General features: G+C 38.4%; 1 protein-coding gene across 1 annotated transcript; it reads right to left on the minus strand.

The window, feature by feature from the left end:
* Positions 1-432: 432 nt before the first annotated feature.
* LOC130931446 (CD209 antigen-like protein E) lies at positions 433-6696 on the minus strand. Its single transcript, XM_057860252.1, has 6 exons — positions 6623-6696; positions 5368-5489; positions 3241-3386; positions 1113-1225; positions 846-970; positions 433-776 (listed from the first exon to the last, which is right to left on the minus strand). The coding sequence occupies exons 2-5, from the start codon at positions 5435-5437 to the stop codon at positions 847-849; spliced, it is 453 nt and encodes a 150-aa protein (XP_057716235.1). The 5' UTR covers positions 5438-5489; positions 6623-6696; the 3' UTR covers positions 433-776; position 846.
* Between the last annotated feature and the right edge of the window lie 13300 nt (positions 6697-19996).

Genomic DNA, 19996 nt, shown 5'->3' on the forward strand with positions numbered 1-19996 from the left:
GAAAACCTTGAAGTTGTTTCATTTATGTATCATTATTAAAGCATCCAGTGGGGCATCACAATACAATTAGACGTATTATGATAGGTCCACGACCGCATATATCGTTATCGGTTTGATATCAGTATCGGATTTTTTTAAGTGTTGAAGGACAATATCTGGATATCAGTTAAAAAGTCATTATCGGATAACTCTAGTGCAAAGTTAAAGAAGTCAGTGTTGTACCTGAAGTAGTTTGTTTTGTGTGAGCATGATGTATTTTCATTTCGTGACTATGTTTACACTGACAATAAAATGTTCAGTAGTTTGTGTTATGTTTGAGCAAGTTGGAATTGCATCAAATAGTCATTGACTGTTCATAGGTCGTAAACAGTGGGAGGGCTGATCCAAATTACCCAGGGATTTGATGACAAAAAAATCCTCATAGCTGACGAGGTGAAAAAGAGTTTATTGTTATATCGGGATAAGATGTTTCTCAGTGTTTGCATGATTTCAGACTTCTCTTCAAACATATTTCATGTATTACAGTTACAGAAACTCAAAAGATGCACAAAGTCAAACTTGATAAAAACTTTAACATTAATCAGAAGTAAAGTCATATCCAAATTTCGTAAACAAAGTAATGCTTCTCATTTACATCAGCTTGACATCTGTGGGCATTGCATCCTTTTCCACCATCAGTTCCTCGATGTGTTGTAGCTTGTACTGATAGATGAAGTCCACCTCGTATCTCTTGTTGACGGTGAAGCAGAAACTGTCCGTGCCAAACTCATCATCATCTGAACAAGATAAACAAGACAACGGGGTGAACATGGTGCAAAATCCGCAACAACCATGTATGGACTCACTTTAGTAGCGCTTGCAGATGTAGCCTCGTCTCCGTCTGCAACTATGGTCATTCCAGCCACCTGGTGCTATCTCACCACAGTCCTCATTTCCCTTTCTATTGTTAGGCTCACCCCGACGCCAGTTCCTGCACAGACGTATGTTCACAGAGAGCCCACCACACCGCTGCCCAGGTCTCGTAAAGGAAGACCAGATAAGGAGCGCTCTCACCAAAGCGTTCTTGCACCATCAAGCATACTAAACCGTTGTGCGTCCTTCAAACTACTTACGCTAGGTCTTTTTTCAAAGGAGTTCCATCGAGCCACGTCCACTTTCCCTCACCTGACATGTCTGTCAGACCAATCCAGTAACCAGTGTGACCAAGTTGTGATTCCACCCAGGTCTATAAGAAATTGCACTCCACACAATTAATTTGGAGGGGTAGAGAAATGTCAACACCAAGGAGTGGCCAGGGGTGATCCCCCTCTATAAATTTACTGGCCACCTCAATAGCTAATATAGACCCTACTCACGTGACGTCACAGCCACGCCCCCGCGCCATGTTGTCCGTCTACTCGTCATGTTAATGCATTAGCGCTTCGTAAATTCCTCCTATTTTGGCGTGTTTTTCTGCTTGTTAACATTAATAATCAAAATGGTGAAGTCGTGTGTGGCGGTCGGTTGCAAAAACAGAAGATAGACGGAGAGACTTGAAGTTTTACCGTATTCCGAGAGACCCGGAGAGGAGAGCGAGATGGACTGCTGCAATTCAACGAGAAAACTGGGCTCCAAACGACTACCACAGATTATGTAGTAGTCATTTTATACCTGGTAAGATGCATTTAATACATATTTAGAGGGTTTTGGGCTGACAACCACAATTAAGATCATTGCTAGGCTAATCGCCGACAACATACACTCAGACGTTGTGAATGAACTACCTGAAAATATATAATTATAAGGGGATAATAAGACAGTTGTCATACAATTAATTTACAATTTCACTATTAAGGTCAAAAGCCAAAAAAATAAATTCAACTAGGGACAATCTGGAGTAATGCTATCGCACTTCACATTTATTACATATTATATATGTATGTAGTGAGAGTGCTATCGCTAAACCATATAAACATTAAAAGCCCTAGCGCCATTGACAAATGACATGAAATACATTAGACTTGACAGTGGATGTTAGCAAGAACAAAAGATTTTGAATTGAAAATTTCGTAACTCACCTTCCCGAGCACAAGATAGATTCCTGCCGAATTTTCGTGGACGAGGACCTGTTTCACCCAACCAGCAACGAAGTATTTATAAGCCTCCAAGCTTTTAAAGTTTTTCAAACTTTCGTGAGAATAGGCTGATTTTGTGTGGACAAGATAGTTGTAAATATCAGGGTAGCAGATGTCAGGCAAAGACGGCGAAGGCAGCGGGTCGAAAAACATCAATTTAGGCATCAAATTTGGATCTGGCGAATGGATAAACTGAAGCTTTTCCACATAACACCTTTTATGCAACGCATCCAATGAGTTTACAGCGTCAGATAACACCGGGGCTTCCATGAATTGCTCTATAACTTGCACAACTAATTGAAAACAATGAGAATAGGTCTAAAAAATACGGACAATATGGCGGCCGGATACAGCGACACATCATTTTGTGACGTAGGTGAGTAGGGTCTGTTGGGGCCGTTTACATGGTGACTCTCCGAGAATACGAAAAAAGTCAAATTTGCATTTGCATTTGCGTCTCCATTTGAACAATGTCGCGATTCCGCATGAAAACGATGTAGTATTCATGCCAGGCCCTAGGGGGCAGTGCAGATTTACTGGGCGACAGAGAATGATGCACTTTGATCCCACCAAGCTCCCTCAGCCCGGAAAAAAAATATGCTCACCCACTTGAAGCAATGTCATTTTTCTTTTGCTCAAAAAGGCACAAAAATTGAAACGTTCAACATATTTAATTTAAAAATATTATTAAAACGGTAAATTAAAGCCGACGTGCCGTTATTATATATTTGCTGTTTTTAATGTTTAGTAGCACCGCTGCGCACGCCCAATGTGATGTGTCCGAGTGCTGACGTAAACGACTCGGTCTCGCGCTGCAGGAGCCTTTGATATGCATGCCGAGGAAGCCCCCCTCAACCACCCGCAATCGGATTCTTCCACTTTGGAGGCAGGATTCAGAATTTTTCGTCTTCGCCTTCCGTCTTCGCCGAGACCATATGCACGCGAGGCGAGTCCGCAACTCAGTCATTGCGTCTTTGTGTCGCAGAGTCTCCATGTAAACTGCCCCATAGACTGGAGTAGGGTCAATTATGCAATTCATCTCAAATAAGCAGCCAAGCAAGCATGATCTTCCCCTTATTAACAGTGCCATGATATCCTGAAAAGAATGGAGGGAGGGGCAGCTCACTCTTTCATTGATGTCCCGAATGATTGCCAAGTGGGCATTCTTTTCCCGACAGTAGGCTCTGGCCGCATACCACGATTTTCTTTCCCCAATCTTGGAGAAGTAGTAACAATTGTCCTGGTAGCCCAGCCAGCCTGTCTCACAGAGACCTAATGCAGCAAAGATGCAGAAACAGCAAGTACATGTAAACTCATCTGAAAATGACTACCTTCAAGGCCTCGTCATTTTCAAAAGCCACTTGAAAATATCCAAAAGGATTTAAAGCATGATCTCAGGCCGCTGTTTCAAGTGCTTTTCTCTGGGGAGCGCTAGTGTGGGGCGCCATTTGTAAAGCAGCACATTCTGAAAATTACGACATTTTCTCACATTTAGCGCCACACAGTGTTTAAAACGTGGCCTGAAATTTTTAGAGTCACTTTTTTTTTTTTTTTTTTGCACATTTACAAAATTGTTTAGCAACATAAATATTCATTTTTAAATAAGAAGTTTTGGACCTGAATGTTTAAATCCAGAACTAAATATTTAATTTAAATCTTAGATTTATATCCTATATCCTAAATGCTAAATCTGGAAACGGTGGGAATTAAATATTTTGCTTAATATGCAAATTAACATGACTGGGGACCGGAAGTAACAAAATAAAAGCTGGAGCACACAAAATACTCTTTAAATATTTTCTCCTAAATATGTATTTTACCTATATATTGTAGGGCTGCAGCTATCGAATATTTTAGAAATCGAGTAATCAACTGAAAATTCTATCGATTAATCGAGTAATCGGATAAAACATTTTTTTTTAGGTAAAGAGCAATTATACATATGAGAAAACAGATGAGATGAGAAAACAAGACATTTCATGTAATATTCAACCATTTTCAGTCAGTGTCTTTATTTTCGATGTACATTATTGAAAACAGCCAACAATTCCATCTCAAATGTGACTAAAAAAAAAGACTAATTCACTGCTTTCACTCAAAAAACTTTTAGATCTTATAAAAGAATATACATATTTCTTACCTTAAAATGTCATTACGCTTGATAACACACATGACTTAAAAATTAGGTGCTTTTCCCATGTGTTTCAATTGAATTTACACTTGTGTCAAGCTATAAATTCTAGTTAAGTTTTAAATTAGTCTAAACTGTCTCATTTGACCAAAGCACACAGTCCCAGTTGAAGCCTGGGACGTGTGTATTTTTATGTGAGACCAAGATTGAGCTTTTTGGCAACAAACACTCTAAGTGGGTCTGGCGTGCCACGAAAGATGCGCATGCTGAAAAGCACCTCATACCCACTGTGAAGTATGGGGGTGGGTCAGTGATGATGTAGGGCTGTTTCGCTTCCAAAGGCCCTGGGAACCTTGTTAGGGTGCATGGCATCATGAATGCTTTGAAATACCAGGAGATTTTAAATCAAAATCTGTTGCCCTCTGCCCGAAAGCTAAAGATGGGTCGTCACCGGGTCTTTCAGCAAGACAATGACCCTAAACATATGTCCAAATCTACACAGAAATGGTTCACCAGACACAAAATCAAGCTCATCCCATGGCCATCTCAGTCCCCAGACCTTGTTTTGTTGGCAAAACGGGGTTGTACAAAGTATGAACACCAGGGGTGCTAATAATTGTGACACACATTATTTGATGTCAAATAATATTTTCTTTATGTGGGATTTTTTTCCCCACTGAATGAATGCACTTGTATTGAAGGTTGGATTTTTCTCTTTTTTTCCATTAAGGTCCCATATTATTTAAATTATAAAAAATATATTTTAGAAGCTAAAAAACACATCTTTTTCAGGGGTGCCAATAATTATGGGGGGCACTGTAAATTTAAGATTTAAATTATTTAGTTCTGGACTTAAACAATCAGGTCCAAAACTTCTTATTCAAAAAGAAATATTTAAGTTGCTAAATAATGTTGCAAATGTGCACACAAAAAAAAAAGTGACTCTAAAAATTTCACACCATTTTAAACACTGTGTGGCGCTAAATGTGAGAAAATGTTGTCGTAATTTTCAGCATGTGCTGCTTTACAAACAGTGCCCCATACGCTAGATGACAATAAAGGCCACCAAGTAAAATTGTAACTTTCTGCACAGCAGCGACAACGAACAATGTGGGGACTCACTTCGCTCGCAGATGTAGCGTTGATTCACTTTGCAGTCAGTGTCGTTCCAGGCACCCGACATACCCGACATAGAACCGCAGTCTTCATTTCCAATGTTGTCAGGCTGACCTGCATTCCAGTTCCTACACAGATGCAATATTTTTTATTTTTATTTTTTACAAATAGGGTATGGAAAGGTTTGGGGAACGGAGACCTCTGATGTAGTAATTTAAGATTTGCCATTATAAGTCATTAATAGTGTCCATTAGATATTTTATGAAACACATCACAGTGTGGGCTCACAGTAATATATGAGAAGTAGGAAAAAAAGTTAATAGGAGTGATGGAAAGTTTAAAAAATCACATAAAAGTGCCAGGTACATAAAATTGGGGCACCCCAACAGAAAAATTACATCAATATTTAGTAGATTCTGCTCTCTATAACTTTCAATGAGGTCGGATTCGGGTTGAATGTATTGGACCATTCTTTACAAAACAATTCCAATTTTGTTTGGTTTGATGGTTTCCGAGCAGTGTTGTTTTCGTCAACGATGACATAATGAAAATATTTTGTCAACGAACAGTTTTTTCATGATGAAGTCAAGATGACGTGCTTAAAACGTGTCTTGGGAGACTAAAACAAAACGAGATGGATATCAGTTGTCGTCTGACGACACAAGAACGAAATGAAAATTCGCCATAGTTTAGTCATAAATTCACAACTCTTATTGTATGTGTAGTTAGCACGCATTTAGCAGTGTTTAGTCGCGGCAATCATGTGACGTGCTGCGCCAGGCTCCTTTTGTGAAACACATTGTCAGGTGCTGCTTGTTATGTTTTGTGTTCTTATCTTGGCTTTGCCATGTTGCTTTAGACTTTAAAGGTCTGTGCTGAGTGATGATAACACACTAAACTAACTTGTAGCATTAGCATGGCGTTCGCGTTAGCATTAGCATTTAGCGCAGTGACTTAGTGTGTTCTTAAACTCTTGGAAAACATTTTACATACATTTTAGTTAATTGGCAAATAATGTGCTGTTTTCCTGCTGAGTGTGTATTATCATCATGAGAATGTTGATGTCCTTGTAGACTCTACAGTTATCTGCTTGTCTGTCGTGTTCATTCAAAACTGTTTGAAACCTTTTATTTATTTGATAATGGACTAAAACTTTTGATAGATGAAAACATTTTGAGAAATGTTGACAAAAACTAGACAAAGACGAACACATTTTGAAATATGACTAAGACTAAAGGCAAGGATGACCCAATTTACGAACCTCCGCCGTAGCCTCTCTTGCGCCTTCTGAATTTTCTGACTTTGCCTCGCATCAACGTGTGTGACGTGGTGGAAATGGACTGTGATTGGTCCGCTCAGACTGTTGTTTCCGGTTCACCGGGAAATCATGCCATTGTCAAACATGATTTTTCTACACCCAAAAATGGACCAAGCCGACGAGAGTATCAACGAAGAGCAAGTGCGACAACTTCTACAATGTCTCGTCAAGACATTATGAAGACTGCGAAATGGCAAGCAATTTGTGGGAGGAGATTGCTGAAAATACGTGGCTGGAGATCAGCCAGTGATTGAAAAAAAAAAAATGGAAGAACCACCGAGACAAGTATGTGTGTGTTCGGAATCGAATGGCCAGTCGGCCAAAAACTGCCAGCTTTTTATCACTTTATGTCATATTTTTGGTTGGTGCACTTCATCATTTATTGCGTACATACGTTTGCTGTGAGTCTGTGACTTATTTACGTGTCACACTTGAAGTATATGAAGAATAAAGCACAGTTTTGGTGTCAAAAGAGTTGTTTTGATTTTTAATTTTCAACAACAGACAGTTCACACTCGATACATCATCACTGATTGAGAGTGCCTCAGTGCTTTTATGATAACGTTAACATCAAGGCTTCAAATGCAGTTTGGAAAGTTTCATAGCCGCCAGAAATCTGCTATGGCTTCCCACTGGCTGGTTGTAGGACACGGCAAACAAATCGGGCTGGAGGGCTTTACTGACCTCAGACAAAATGCTGGACGCAGTGCTCGGCACCAGTTTGAAGCTAGCCGCCACAGCTTGCTGGTTTCCACCCGAGGCTAGAACTCTCTGTGCTGCATCAAGAGTTAGATAGACCGCCTCGAAACTGTATTCTGCGTAGCCTGCGCCTCAACATTTGTATGATCAACATTTATTTAATGTTGATGAGCTGAAGATCCACATTCAAGCGTTTCATCTGGCATTGTTTATTTATTTTTTTACTAGACCAGAGAAAGTCAACATGCATGCCCCAAAACCATACAAACATAACGCCATACCCCTCTAGTGGTTTGGCGGTGAATTAAAGAGCAACGTGTTCCCTCCCCGCAGAACTATCGAATGCTCCATGACTCCGTAGTCACTTCGTCCTCACCGCAACGCAGGAGCATAACTCAGGTTTAATAAGTTTTTTCGTCCAAAAGACTAAGACGAAAATTATAATGCCTGCCAAAAACAACACTGTTTCGGAGCATGTACAGGCTGCATAAAAAAAAAAAACACGCCAGGTTTGCAATAATAGTGAGATCTGGGACTAGGATGGCCTTTCCAGAACATTTGACCTTTTCCGCTGCATTAATCCCATTGTAGATTATGATCAGCGTTTAGAGTCGTGATCAGTGTTGTTAATTTTAGTTTTAAAAAGTAATTAATTACAGTTACAAATTACTTCTCCCAAAAAGTAATTGCGTTGGTAACTCAGTTACCTGAATTTAAGAGTAATTAGTTACTTGGCAAAGTAACTAGTGATAATTTTCATGTTTTATTTTTTTTTCTCCAAAAAAAAAAAGTCTCACAATGTGAAGTTTAAAGGGTTTATGGGACAATTGGCCCTAGCCCAATTCTTTACCCTCCACTTAACTAGACAAAAGGGTATTGCGATAACTAGATAGTAACCTTTGCTATGTGTGGAAGTCATTTAAAGTTGTGAATCAACCGTTAAAGTTGTTAAAATTGCTGCCGCTATTGCAGTAGTTCTCTTCTGTCTACTTTAACATGTGTAAGTTTTAAAACTGTTTCATAATATAAAGATAGATTTAAGTCAAGATTTTGCCGATTTAGGACCATTTTAGATAAAAGAAAAATAAATAAATAAAAAAGTAGGTTCGCTAGGAAGGATCTCTACAACAGAGCCTTCCTGAGAGGTCTACTGCTTTAAGATGGCGGCTGTTTACTAACGCATGTAGTCCTTAAAACATGTTGCCAATGCAGCCGTGTCTATCATTTGCATCTAGTTCTATAATTTGTGATATGTACCGTATCATGTGGGCGTAGTTTGTAGGCTACAGTCAGGTATTACTGGAGCCACCTAGCATCACGTTTGCAACGGCGTCTTCCCCACTCCTGCTGGGCTCTCTCGTCTCCGTGAGTCCGTCTCTCTGACTTTTTTTTTCAACCAACTTAGTAACGCATAGTAACGTACGCCTTTCCCGCCTCAGTAACGGTAACGGCGTTGCCAAGATGAGAAAAGTAATTAATTAGATTACTCACTACTGAAAAAAATAACGCCGTTAGTAACGCCGTTATATTGTAACGCCGTTATTAACAACACTGGTCGTGATTTGTCTACTCGGAAACTGGAAACCCTAAAGGTTCAATTCGTTCCTAAATTTGAACCCCATTTTCCGTATACTAGACCATAGACTTCATAATAGTTTTTAAATCTATGACTAGAATTTGTTTGATTTTTTTCGTGAGGAGAAAGAAGCAAAACTTTTGTGCCAGCCAACTTCTGCTGCTCACAAGAATTTTTGTTAAGCTACTTACGCTACACTTTTGTCCAAAGGTGTTCCGTCGAACCACATAAAGTTCTTCTCACGATCCCTGTCCGTCAGACCGATCCAGTAGTTATCCTGCTCGAGTTTTGATTCCAGCCATTCCTAAAAAATAATAACATAAAATTGCAGCACACACAATTAACTTGAAAATTGTTTAGAGTGAGTACTTTTTACACGCGCACGAGCACACTCATCATCCATCACTGCACTATTGAAATGAAAATAATTTATTCTTGCACTTGTATTTTGAGATACTTCACTTCTATTCGGTATTTTAATGAAAACAAGTTTGATTGTTGTTTTTTTTTTTTTTCATTATTTTACTGTGATCAATCACCAGACCAACAATAAATTGAACTTATTTGTTTACGATATTAATTCTGTTGATGGAGAAACAAAATATCATGTATTTGAATTACTTGCGATTAAGGCTACGTTCACACTGGAGGTCAATTATGATTTTTTTGCCCATATGTGATGCGTATCTGATATCTCTTTAATACTTGGTTATTAAATAATATTATCAAGGTTTCAAACCGCTAACATTTTCCGTCATACCGTCCCTAAGGTATTAGCTATTTTTTAATGTCCCAAAAATGCATGGAGAAATCCCTCGCTTACAGCAGCTCAGTATCAGTGAGTCAGCTGTGCCACACGATAGCCTGGAGGAGGTGAAACTCCTGAACTTTTCCCCCATCAAAGAAAACGAAATCACTGGTATGGGAATACTTCGGCTACAGAAAAGTTACAGAGGGCCGTGGCTTAGAGGAGGAGGACCAACCGACATGTAAAACATGTTTGCGGAGGGTTGCTGCCAAGGAGGCAATACCTCCAATATGATTTCGCATTTAACACTGTCTAACACTGTCATGAACGTTTTCCACCAGCTACGAGAGTTAACTCCAGCGTGTTTAGTGTGTCTAGCGGTGGTAAAACGTGGTGTATTTTTCTCTCTGGCAGCTGTTAGTGTTGAGAAAGAGAGTGTGTGTATAATGTAAGCATGATACAAGTCATACACACGTGGATTATTTTTGCTCTGATGGTGATAATGTTGAGCTGTGGCTTTGGGTTTAGGCTCACCTAAAAGACTTAATTTATTTTAATGTTATTTAAAATATTTTTTTAACTTAACATTATAATTATGTTCCAATTTGCTAATATGTTTAGAATAGATTTTTTATTTTTTTTTTAATTTTAAACCCTGATATTTCAAAGTAACACATTTTAGAGCAGTAATTGCAATACCGTGAAACTGTGATATTTTGGCTTAAGGTTATCATACCGTCAGAATATCATACCGGCACATGCCTAGTGGTTATAAATCTTATATTTATCCAATGCATCTGCACTATGAACACTCCTCCGTACATAACCGTAAAATATAGTATATCATCAACTGGTGAAATATGTACCCGCTGTTCGGCAAAAGTTACATGAACAAACAATGGATAAAGGAAAAAATACCATTTGCTTTAAAATGTTGGCTACGGTAGCATAAAATCATCAAAAGTTGCCACAAAAGCATGACAGGTGGGACCTATTTTCTACCTCAAACACTGCAGCACGTGACGACATGTCACACGTGTCACAGTGCCTGTCTATGTATATACAGTATCATATACTGTATAACACCATCATAATAGTCCCTATTTTTTGTCGCTATCACCAAGACTAATTTCTTTTTCTTCAACTAAAATTACCTCTTAATCTCATTTGATCTGTTCCATCCTGCGTGTATTTTAAACAGGGATTCCTCAAACTTTAATTTGTTTTTGCTTTTGTTTTTTATATCCTCACAAGGGTCACGGGGGTGCTGGAGTCTATTCCATTTACAGTAACTATGGGCAGTAGGCAGAATGCATCCAGAATTGACTGCAAGCCAATCACAGAGCATATCTAGCATAGCTTTTCAACATGCAAGTTTTGACCGCTGAGCCAATGGGGGGGAAATTTCATTTTATTTTTACATTATGACAATTTTTTTTTGAGTTTTTGGGGAGCGTGAGAAATGTAAGGTGTGGTATAAGGAGTCAAAATGACCTGATATGTGTGAGGGATTTGATAACGTTGACTAATTAGGGAGGGGGGCTCACCCTCTCCTCGATGCTCTGGATGGTCACTAGGTGGCCTCTGCTGATGGAACAAACATCTTTGGCATCATACCACGATTTCTTCTCCCCATGGTAATTGGGGAAATAGTAACAATGGTTATCGTATTCCAGCCAGTCCGGTTCACAGTGATCCTGACACAGCTCTCCTAATGCAAGAAAGATACAGAAACAGCAAGTACACATGATCTCAAATAACTAACTTTAATGCCTCGCATAGACTTCACTATCAGTTGACGAGACAGCTCCTACAGACATTGTGCCACGGTTGCCCGTTGGGGGCCAGGCCAGGCAGAGCATCTTGGCAGCTTTTTATGCGATAAACTCAAACACGCTGCGTTCTAACGCTGGATTTAGGTGCAAACAGGATGAAAATTTTAGTACATACGAGCAAGCAGGAGTGTCTCAAGATTGAGTTGGTCGAGGATTCAAGGTAATTATTATATAAAATAGCACCACGCATGCACTTTGAAATGTTGTGAAAAAATGTAATGAATGAAAAAATTTTTGTAACTTCAGCTTGAAATATTTACACAAAATGAGTAATAACTGCCCAGATTTTTTGCTTTTAACTAAGAATATAGACTGTTTTGCGTTCATATCTGCAGAAATTCTGGGATTTATGCATTTAGTTACAAGAATTTTTAACTTAAAAAAACTCTTTGTTCTGTGATCGCCGCCATGTTAGATTTTGTATCCTTACACAATAACGTAACTTTAAATTCATATAATCAGGTGACTGCCCGTTTTTAGCCATTTCTGCGTCCATACAAAAAAAAAAAAAAAGGCTTTTACATTTTTTTTTTTTTTTATGTAATCCAATCTAATAACAACGGAGGCCAGATAGCCGGCAAAACGTTTTTAGGCAATTGCGACATCGGAATTCAACCTAAATAAGTTGTGATTGTATATAGGAAAATGCAAATTTTGTTGAGAAAATTTTGCATGATTTAGCATGCTTTCCTTAAGTTTTAAGTTTCTGATGTGAAAATTGAGTGATTTATTTCCTGTTGAAAACTGACCCTGAAAATATAGGTGATTATCTCTGCATTTGGTGATTTTTTTTGGTGCATCTAGCGTAAGACCTGAGAATTTTATAGCCATTCTAAGTTTTGTTATACTTATATAAAAAATAATAAATTTGGATTTTATTAGGGAAAGAGTTTGATTTTTTTTTTTTTTGCCGCTGCTCATGAAGACTCATATATGCCTATGGGAGGTGCCTGTTTTGGTTTTGGATCGCTACCGGCTTTGGTTTTGAAAAAAAATTCAAATTTTAAGTTTTTGAAAATAGGCCCCCTACTTAGTGGCCCCGTACCCCGTTTCCCGTCAATGGGTGAAGTCCATGTTCCTCGTTATTTGGACAATAGGCAATGTAAAACATCCAAATGGACCTAACTCAAGAATTAAAATCATTCAATTCAATATCCAAGTTGCACATCCTACTAGATGGAGAACAGACTTGCACTGTTCTTCTGCATTCTGGTCAGTTATCCATTTCAAGATTACCCTTAAGACCTCGCCTATTAGACCAAATGCCAGTTGGATATTAGTTTGTTTCCCACAACTTTTCACAACTAGACTCACCAATAAGAGCCAAAACGCCAAGCACAATGGATGCCTGTAGAAGAAGCGTTGCTGTCTTCATTTCAGAGTTTAGGTAGAGGAGCTTCACAACCTGATTGGTTCCCCGAAAGGTGCTAGAGACCGTGAGCATGTTCGGAGCTTAAATACATCCTCGCAAGAAGACACGTGATGTCGCACATCCCACCCAACCTATCAACAGTTCCATCAATTTCCATCAATCATTTTTTGCGGGAAAAAAAAAATCTGTTACATTGTACTTAATGAAGTGATTATATATACCAAGACATCTACGTTGTACACCTGCAGTCAAAGATTTTGAGATATTTTTTTCATTTTGCTGAATGGTGAAATGTCTCAAAACCTTTGACCACGGATGTAGGCTGAGGACAAGCTGTGCCTACATTTTTGTTGTTGTTTAGCTGTAAGCTCAGCAATTTGCATAGTTGGACCCCATTAAAAAAGTGGTGATGCAAATAGTTTGATCCTAATATAGGGTAAGAACTGAAGGGGATTAGAGTCACAATCACCTGACTGGTTACATTAGGCTAAATTATAGCATTAATCTGGTTGTTGTTCCTCTTGTTTTTTGAGAGGGGTTTTTTTGCCTCAGGTGTCATGTCTGTAGGGTGGCCACACTAGTTCCCTAACTGCATTCTTGGGTCATAAAGTAAGAACGGAACAGGGGGACTTTTTGGATATAGCAGGCCGCACCCTGAGTGCTTGCTTTCAGTATGTTATCAGTGCTGAAAAGTCTTTCGCCGCACCTGCTATTATTAAGAATAAAGTAATAAAAAATAAATAAATAAGTAAATAAAATAAAATAAATTTCTAAAAAAAAATGTAATTAAAAAAAAAAAAAAAGAATAAAGTAAGAATTGTAATTCAGTCTGGCCATGTATTTTCCATTAGGTTACCTGATTACAAAACTGGATCTGAACATGTCATGAAGATTAAAAAACATGAAAACTTAAAGCTTTGACATGACTGCCTGCGTGTGGCATCTCTACCTGTTTGCGTTTTTCACTTTAAATTTTTGCTTCGATCATACTGCTTGTAATTTCATCCAAACCCTCACATCTTCACTATCATCGGTTGGCTTCAGTCTCCCAGAAAGAAAAGAGACAACTTGTGATTAGAAAAAAATCAAGATTACAATAGTGATCCAATTCCATACGACTGGCAAATGTATTTCTATTTCATGAACATTTGTAAATAGTGTTGCACCGAAACCATTTTTTGCCCGATACTGATACCTAGTTGTGCAGTATCGGCCGATACCGATAAATTAACAATAACTTTTTGTTTGAATTTTTAATATATTTTTTAATTGCATACCTGGTATGGTTGACAATAGATAAAAATATAATAATAATAATAAACCTAAGGCTATGAAAGGTCATAATAGCTCTAAATTCGTGAAATTAAAACATGTATAATACTAGCCCAACAGTAAGAAAGTCAAAATACAATGAATGATTAATGAATAAACTTTTTAAAGCCCTGAGTTTTGGCTCCCAAAAGCCAGACAGTGCAACTTTCATGAAATTATAAGTAATAATAATTGACCACAGCATCCTGTCTCTCTATTAGCCTCCCTCTCTGAGCACCAGCAGCAGCACACACTTAGCCACTTAGCTTTGCATACTTCTACAGCACTTTTGAATAGGCTTGCCACCCATCCTTTGAAATAAGGAATCGTTTCGAATTGGGAATTAAAAATTGCGTTCCGTATTGAAACAATATGGAATATATATAAATAGATACATTTCTACTTATTTTAGGGGTTTTAGGGGATTACCCTTTTTTTCGTCGCCTGTACGGCTTTCGACGCAAGGGGGACGTCCCTTATTTCTATTTCTAAAAGGTGGCAACTCTACATATGAAACAGGTCTCAAATTACTGCAGCATTTCTTTCAGTAAAAGACAAAGTAAAGCAAGCGAAGTGAGCGGACCAGGGTTTGTTACTCCGGTTCAGCCCCCTTTCTCTTGGTAGCAGTTGCTGCTGTTGTAGCCTCAAACTCTTTGTGTTTTTTCACATCAGTCCGCAAATTTTGCATGAAGACATTGTACTCGACGAAGATTATAAGCTGAAATATTTCCAGACCGCTGACATTTTCCACTGGTAGTTTGTTTTTCCTACATATGAAAAAGCTACCCCAGCATTGGTTAAGAGCGGCTATTTGACCACTCTCATTGGTCTGGAGCAGACCAATAGCGGTAGCTGCTTGGCATGCAAGTGATCACGTGTCATCACACAACAGAGAGTGTAGTGAGCATCAAGAGAAAAAAAGGCTGCGGTCAAGTGTTATAATACTAAACCGGTAAATGGTATTGGCTAGTGGTGTCAACAATAATCGATGCGGCGATGCATCCCGATGCGGGGCATGGATGATTCGATTCGATGCGGGCAACAAGCCGAATCGATTCAGCGCATTTTAAAATATATAAGTACGTTCAAAAACCTTCCCTGCGCAATTCCGGTGATGCAGTGGATTTGGTTTCCCCATTTGTATTATTATTGTCATGTTTCATTTTTTTACACACTGCATAACTCTGGTCAAGTTTCCCACCAACCTCACAGAAGCCAAAATGTCTCCAGATGTCAGCTTTCAATGTCTTAGGTGCATCAAGAATCTTTCTTGCTCCCTCTTTCTCTGCTTCAGCCATTGCTATGTTATGTCCTATCTCTTAGAGGTTAGATCTTGTGCCCGAGTTCGGGTTCGGGCCCAAAATGTTAAGCATTCACGTTCGGGTCGGGTCGGGCCGCCCCGCGCAGGACTAATAAATTATTTAAAAAAAAAAAAAAAAAAATTGCGCTTGCGATTCGTTACGAAAGACACTTCTATTTATGCACACAAAGGCAACACAAATGTGATCCTTTTGAATCCTCTCCTCTGTGTGTCTGCAAACTAGTTTTTTAAAAAAAAATTTATTAAACTTTCCCAGCGTTATTTCGTTGTGTAAATGATTTTATAATGATCACATAAATATGCAGACTATTTAAACATTAAGAAAACTTGCGTTTTTTTTCCTGCCAACTGAGAATTCGTTACGAAAGACACTTTTTTATGCACACAAAGACAACACAAATATGATCCTTTTGAATCCTCTCCTCTGTGTGTCTGCAAACTCGTTTTTTTTATATATTAAACTTTCCCAGCGTTATTTCGTTGTGTAAATGATTTTATAATGATCACATAAATATGTAGACTATTTAAACATTAAGAAAACTTGCGGTTTTTTTCTGCCAACTGAGAATTCGTTACGAAAGACACTTTTTTATGCACACAAAGGCAACACAATTGTGATCCTTTTGAATCTTCTCCTCTGTGTGTCTGCAAAATCGCATGTTTTTTTTTTTTTTTAATATTAAACTTTCCCAGCGTTATTTCGTTGTGCAAATGCTTCTATAATGATCACAAAAATATGTAGACTATTTAAACATTAAGAAACATGCGTTTTTTCTGCCATCTCGAAGAAATGAAAATAAATTGCTGCTGCTGCATTTTGTTTTTTTTTTCGCGTCACTCCAAGCCGGGTCGGACTTCAATACCAGCGGGCCGTGTCGGGTCGGGCTGGATTTTTTAGGCCCCATCTAACCTCTACTATCTCTCTGCTCTCTCAATTGCAAAAAAAAAAGATATTTCCTCATGTTGAAACAGATTGTTATGGCTGCTAAAATGCTGCTGCACTTCATTTTAATTCATTATTTTTTATTGTTATGTGGTAGTTACTGATTGCATTTCTAAGTTGATTGCACATATATAGTGGGCTAGGCCAACATTTTACTTTTGTTCTACATTGCAATTTAGTTGGATGTTTTGTTTGCAACTGAACTGATCCCTGGATTGATATTGCGATAAAGATGCTGCTGCACTACAATATTTTCTTTGTCGCTTTTTTTAATATTTACTTGAATATTTTTATCGATGGGTTGTTGTGACTAAAACACAGTGACTGTTATTACTGATTTTGCACAGGAGTTCAGATGTTGCACTGTGTGAAAGGCTGCTACTGTGTGTAAAAAAAAAGAGAAAGCCCTGGTCTCATTCAAAGCACCAGTTCAATGCTGTGATGTTTTTTTTTTTTTTTTTTTTTAAATATATATCTAAAAGTATTTTCATTTGACTTCAACCAGGAGTGACACAAGAGCAAATAAAAAGTTGTTTAATGTCTGACCGCTTGTGTTGCCTCATGATTCACGAAAAATATGCTTTGCTTTAGAATTTTAATGCATCCCAGGCTTTAAGGCATCGCGATGCATTGCCGAATCGAACCGAATCGAAGCGTGACCCTCTGAATCGAATCGAATCGAATTGAATCGAATCGTGGCCCTCCGAATCGTAATCGAATCGAATCGTGAGGGCAGTACCGATGCACACCTCTAGTATTGGCACCTTCTTTGTTGGTACTCACCGATACCGATACCACCATTTCGGGCCAGATCGGTCCCCCCTGACGATACTGGTATCGGTATCAGTGCATCTTTATTCATGATAACATTCAGTACACTAACAAGGATATGTAAAGGCGCTACTCTCTGAGGCCATGTCCGCACGTAGCAGGGTATTTGGCAAAAAGAAGAGATTTTTCTACGGTTTGACCTATCATCCACACGCACACGCGGATTTAAACCAGGATTCTTAAAAACGACGGGGAAGGTGAAGATTTGAGAATTCTGCGTTTGTGGCTTCATCATGTGGACACTGATAACCGAAGATTTACGTCACTGGCTGCGACAAATTTTGGCCTCATGTCACACATGAGACCAATTTTTACATTTGGAGTATATTAAATAGGCGCTTTTTTGCTTCCATTTTTTTTTTTTTTTTTACAAACTCTTGCTTTGCTTCTTATTGATAATGGGTATTTTGGACAATTATTTTATTGTTTTGAATGTACTTAAAAATGAATGAAAGCGGTTGGCTGTGGAAGTTGTTTTTTTTTTCTACACAAACGTGCACGCAATTATTTTTCCCCGACGTATTTGGGCAGAATCCTCATTTTTAAAAAACCCTGCTACGTGTGGACATGGCCTGAGTCTTCACTTTCAGGAATTTTTGCCCAATATTGCACTGATAATGGATAATGGATTACCTTAAGATGCCAAAACTAAACCTGACCACCAGTAATTATTTCTCTTTCTGCACATAATTTCCAAATAAGCAAAAACAGAGTTAGACCGCTGTACTTCTCAGTGGCTGATTCTTTGCAGCCCTATTGCTTTTTTGCTATACTGCAAACACAGTCCGTGATCTACAGTGCTCATGAAGCTCATGGTCAATGTTGCACCTTAATTACTTCAACTACTGTAATTTTCGTACTATAGGGCACACCTGTCTATAAGCCGCCACCCACCAGCACGAAAACGGCATTTGTTCACAAATAAGCCGCATTGGACTATTAACCGTAACTGTCCTCACTGTATTATGGGATGTTTACACTAAATTATATTAACCGGGAACACTTTATTTGACAGCGGCATCGTAGGACTATTTTGACACTGGCACCATAAGACTGTCATAAGACCAAATGAACCACCATGAATTGGCTGCAAAGCTTCACTGCTTCAAGAAGCTTCATTTAGCCATAACTGCTCCCTTGGGGGAGACAGTCAACCTCTGCTGCAACCTGCTGTCAACACTCTTGTTGTCCAACATGCCTCCTAGTATGCATTGCAGCGCTACAGATGTAAATAACAATTATAATTCATGTTCTGTGCTAATTATTTCTACAGTTACTTTTCAAGTAATTTCATTCATTTCTTGTTATAGTATTTGGTAACACTTTATTTGACAGTGGCGCTATAAGACTGTCATTAGACAATCATAATTATGACATGACACTGTCATTAGCATTAATAAATGCTTATAACAGATGTCATTTAGTGTTATCTGGCAAATTATCTCACTTTTAAATGGATGTAAAATATCCAAGCTTGACATAAATTGAGTTAGTGACATAATGTGTTGGATGACACTTAATGACATCTGTCACCAGCATTTCGTAAAGCTCATGATAGTGTCATTTCATAATTACAACGGTCTTATGACAGTCTTATGACACCGCTGCCAAATAACGTGTTACCTATTAACCCCAACAAATTAACAAATGAGCCGCACTGGATTATAAACCGCAGGATTCAAAATGAAGGGGAAAAAATAGCGGCTTATAGTCGGAAAATTATGCGAAATAAAGGTTTGTCAACTCATTTGGGTGAACGTAGATAGAACACGGGGTATTTCAGTTGTTGTGAACGAGTTCATTCTGGTTCCAGAGAGCAGACTTATTGGACAAAGCCTGCCTAAATACCCTATAAATGAACTTTAATTTATAGGTAATTGTGCTGCAATAACGCAGCCACTAAGAACTCATAGGTGTTCTCTTTTCAACTGATGAAAGTGAACATGACAACAGAACTCCTGTTGAGCATAAAAAAAAATAGAAATCCAAAAGAAAGAGCAATTTCAAGTGAAGAATGATAATGCCCCACATGAGACGTTGTGCCAAAAGTTACAATTTGATGCAATTTAACAAAAGTGAGCAAAACAGGAAAGGTTTTTGACCGTCAAAACACAATGCCCCTTTTAATGGTCTAATTTTATTCAAGTTTTATTATATAGTTATATCTGGGGTTGTTTTTTTTTTTTTTGCCTGTGGTGTAGTGTCAGTCGTTCATCTGCATTTTTGTGTCAAAAGGTGAGAATGTGACCGGTGGACATTTTAGATGGCAGGTCACACCCTGAGCAATACTGTGACCCCTTCACTCCCCTAACTGCATTTTTTGGGGTTGAAAAAGTGAGAATTTGTCAAGTGGTCATTGTCTGATGGCAGGCCGCACCCTGACCACATGCCTTCAATCAGACATCCGTGCTTAAGGACGCGTCCGACGCAAAAGCATTTTGCATTTAGAATTGTTTATGTAATGTACTGCATGCATATACAGTGCTGCTCAAAAGTTTGTGAACCCCCTCAACATTTTGGAATTTTCTATTATTTCAACCTGATTTCCTAATCAATCAATTCAGTAGTTTTTTTTTTGTTTTTTTAACAGTTGTGTTGTCGAGACTAAATTAAAAAGAGTTTTCATCAACTGATGTAGGTGCAAAATTGAACTGTTTGGTCACAACCAAAACCGCCATGTC

The sequence above is a fragment of the Corythoichthys intestinalis genome, chromosome 15, assembly GCF_030265065.1.
Source record: "Corythoichthys intestinalis isolate RoL2023-P3 chromosome 15, ASM3026506v1, whole genome shotgun sequence".
Classification (NCBI taxonomy): Eukaryota; Metazoa; Chordata; class Actinopteri; order Syngnathiformes; family Syngnathidae; genus Corythoichthys; species Corythoichthys intestinalis.

Coding starts and splice junctions, on each gene's coding strand:
- LOC130931446 (XM_057860252.1), bottom strand. CDS start 5,437: ATGTCGGGTATGTCGGGTGCCTGGAACGACACTGACTGCAAAGTGAAT. Junction 3,387..5,367: donor ACGCTACATCTGCGAGCGAA/GTGAGTCCCCAC, acceptor TTGCTGCATTAG/GTCTCTGTGAGACAGGCTGG. Junction 971..1,112: donor CCTTTGAAAAAAGACCTAGC/GTAAGTAGTTTG, acceptor ACGTCTGTGCAG/GAACTGGCGTCGGGGTGAGC.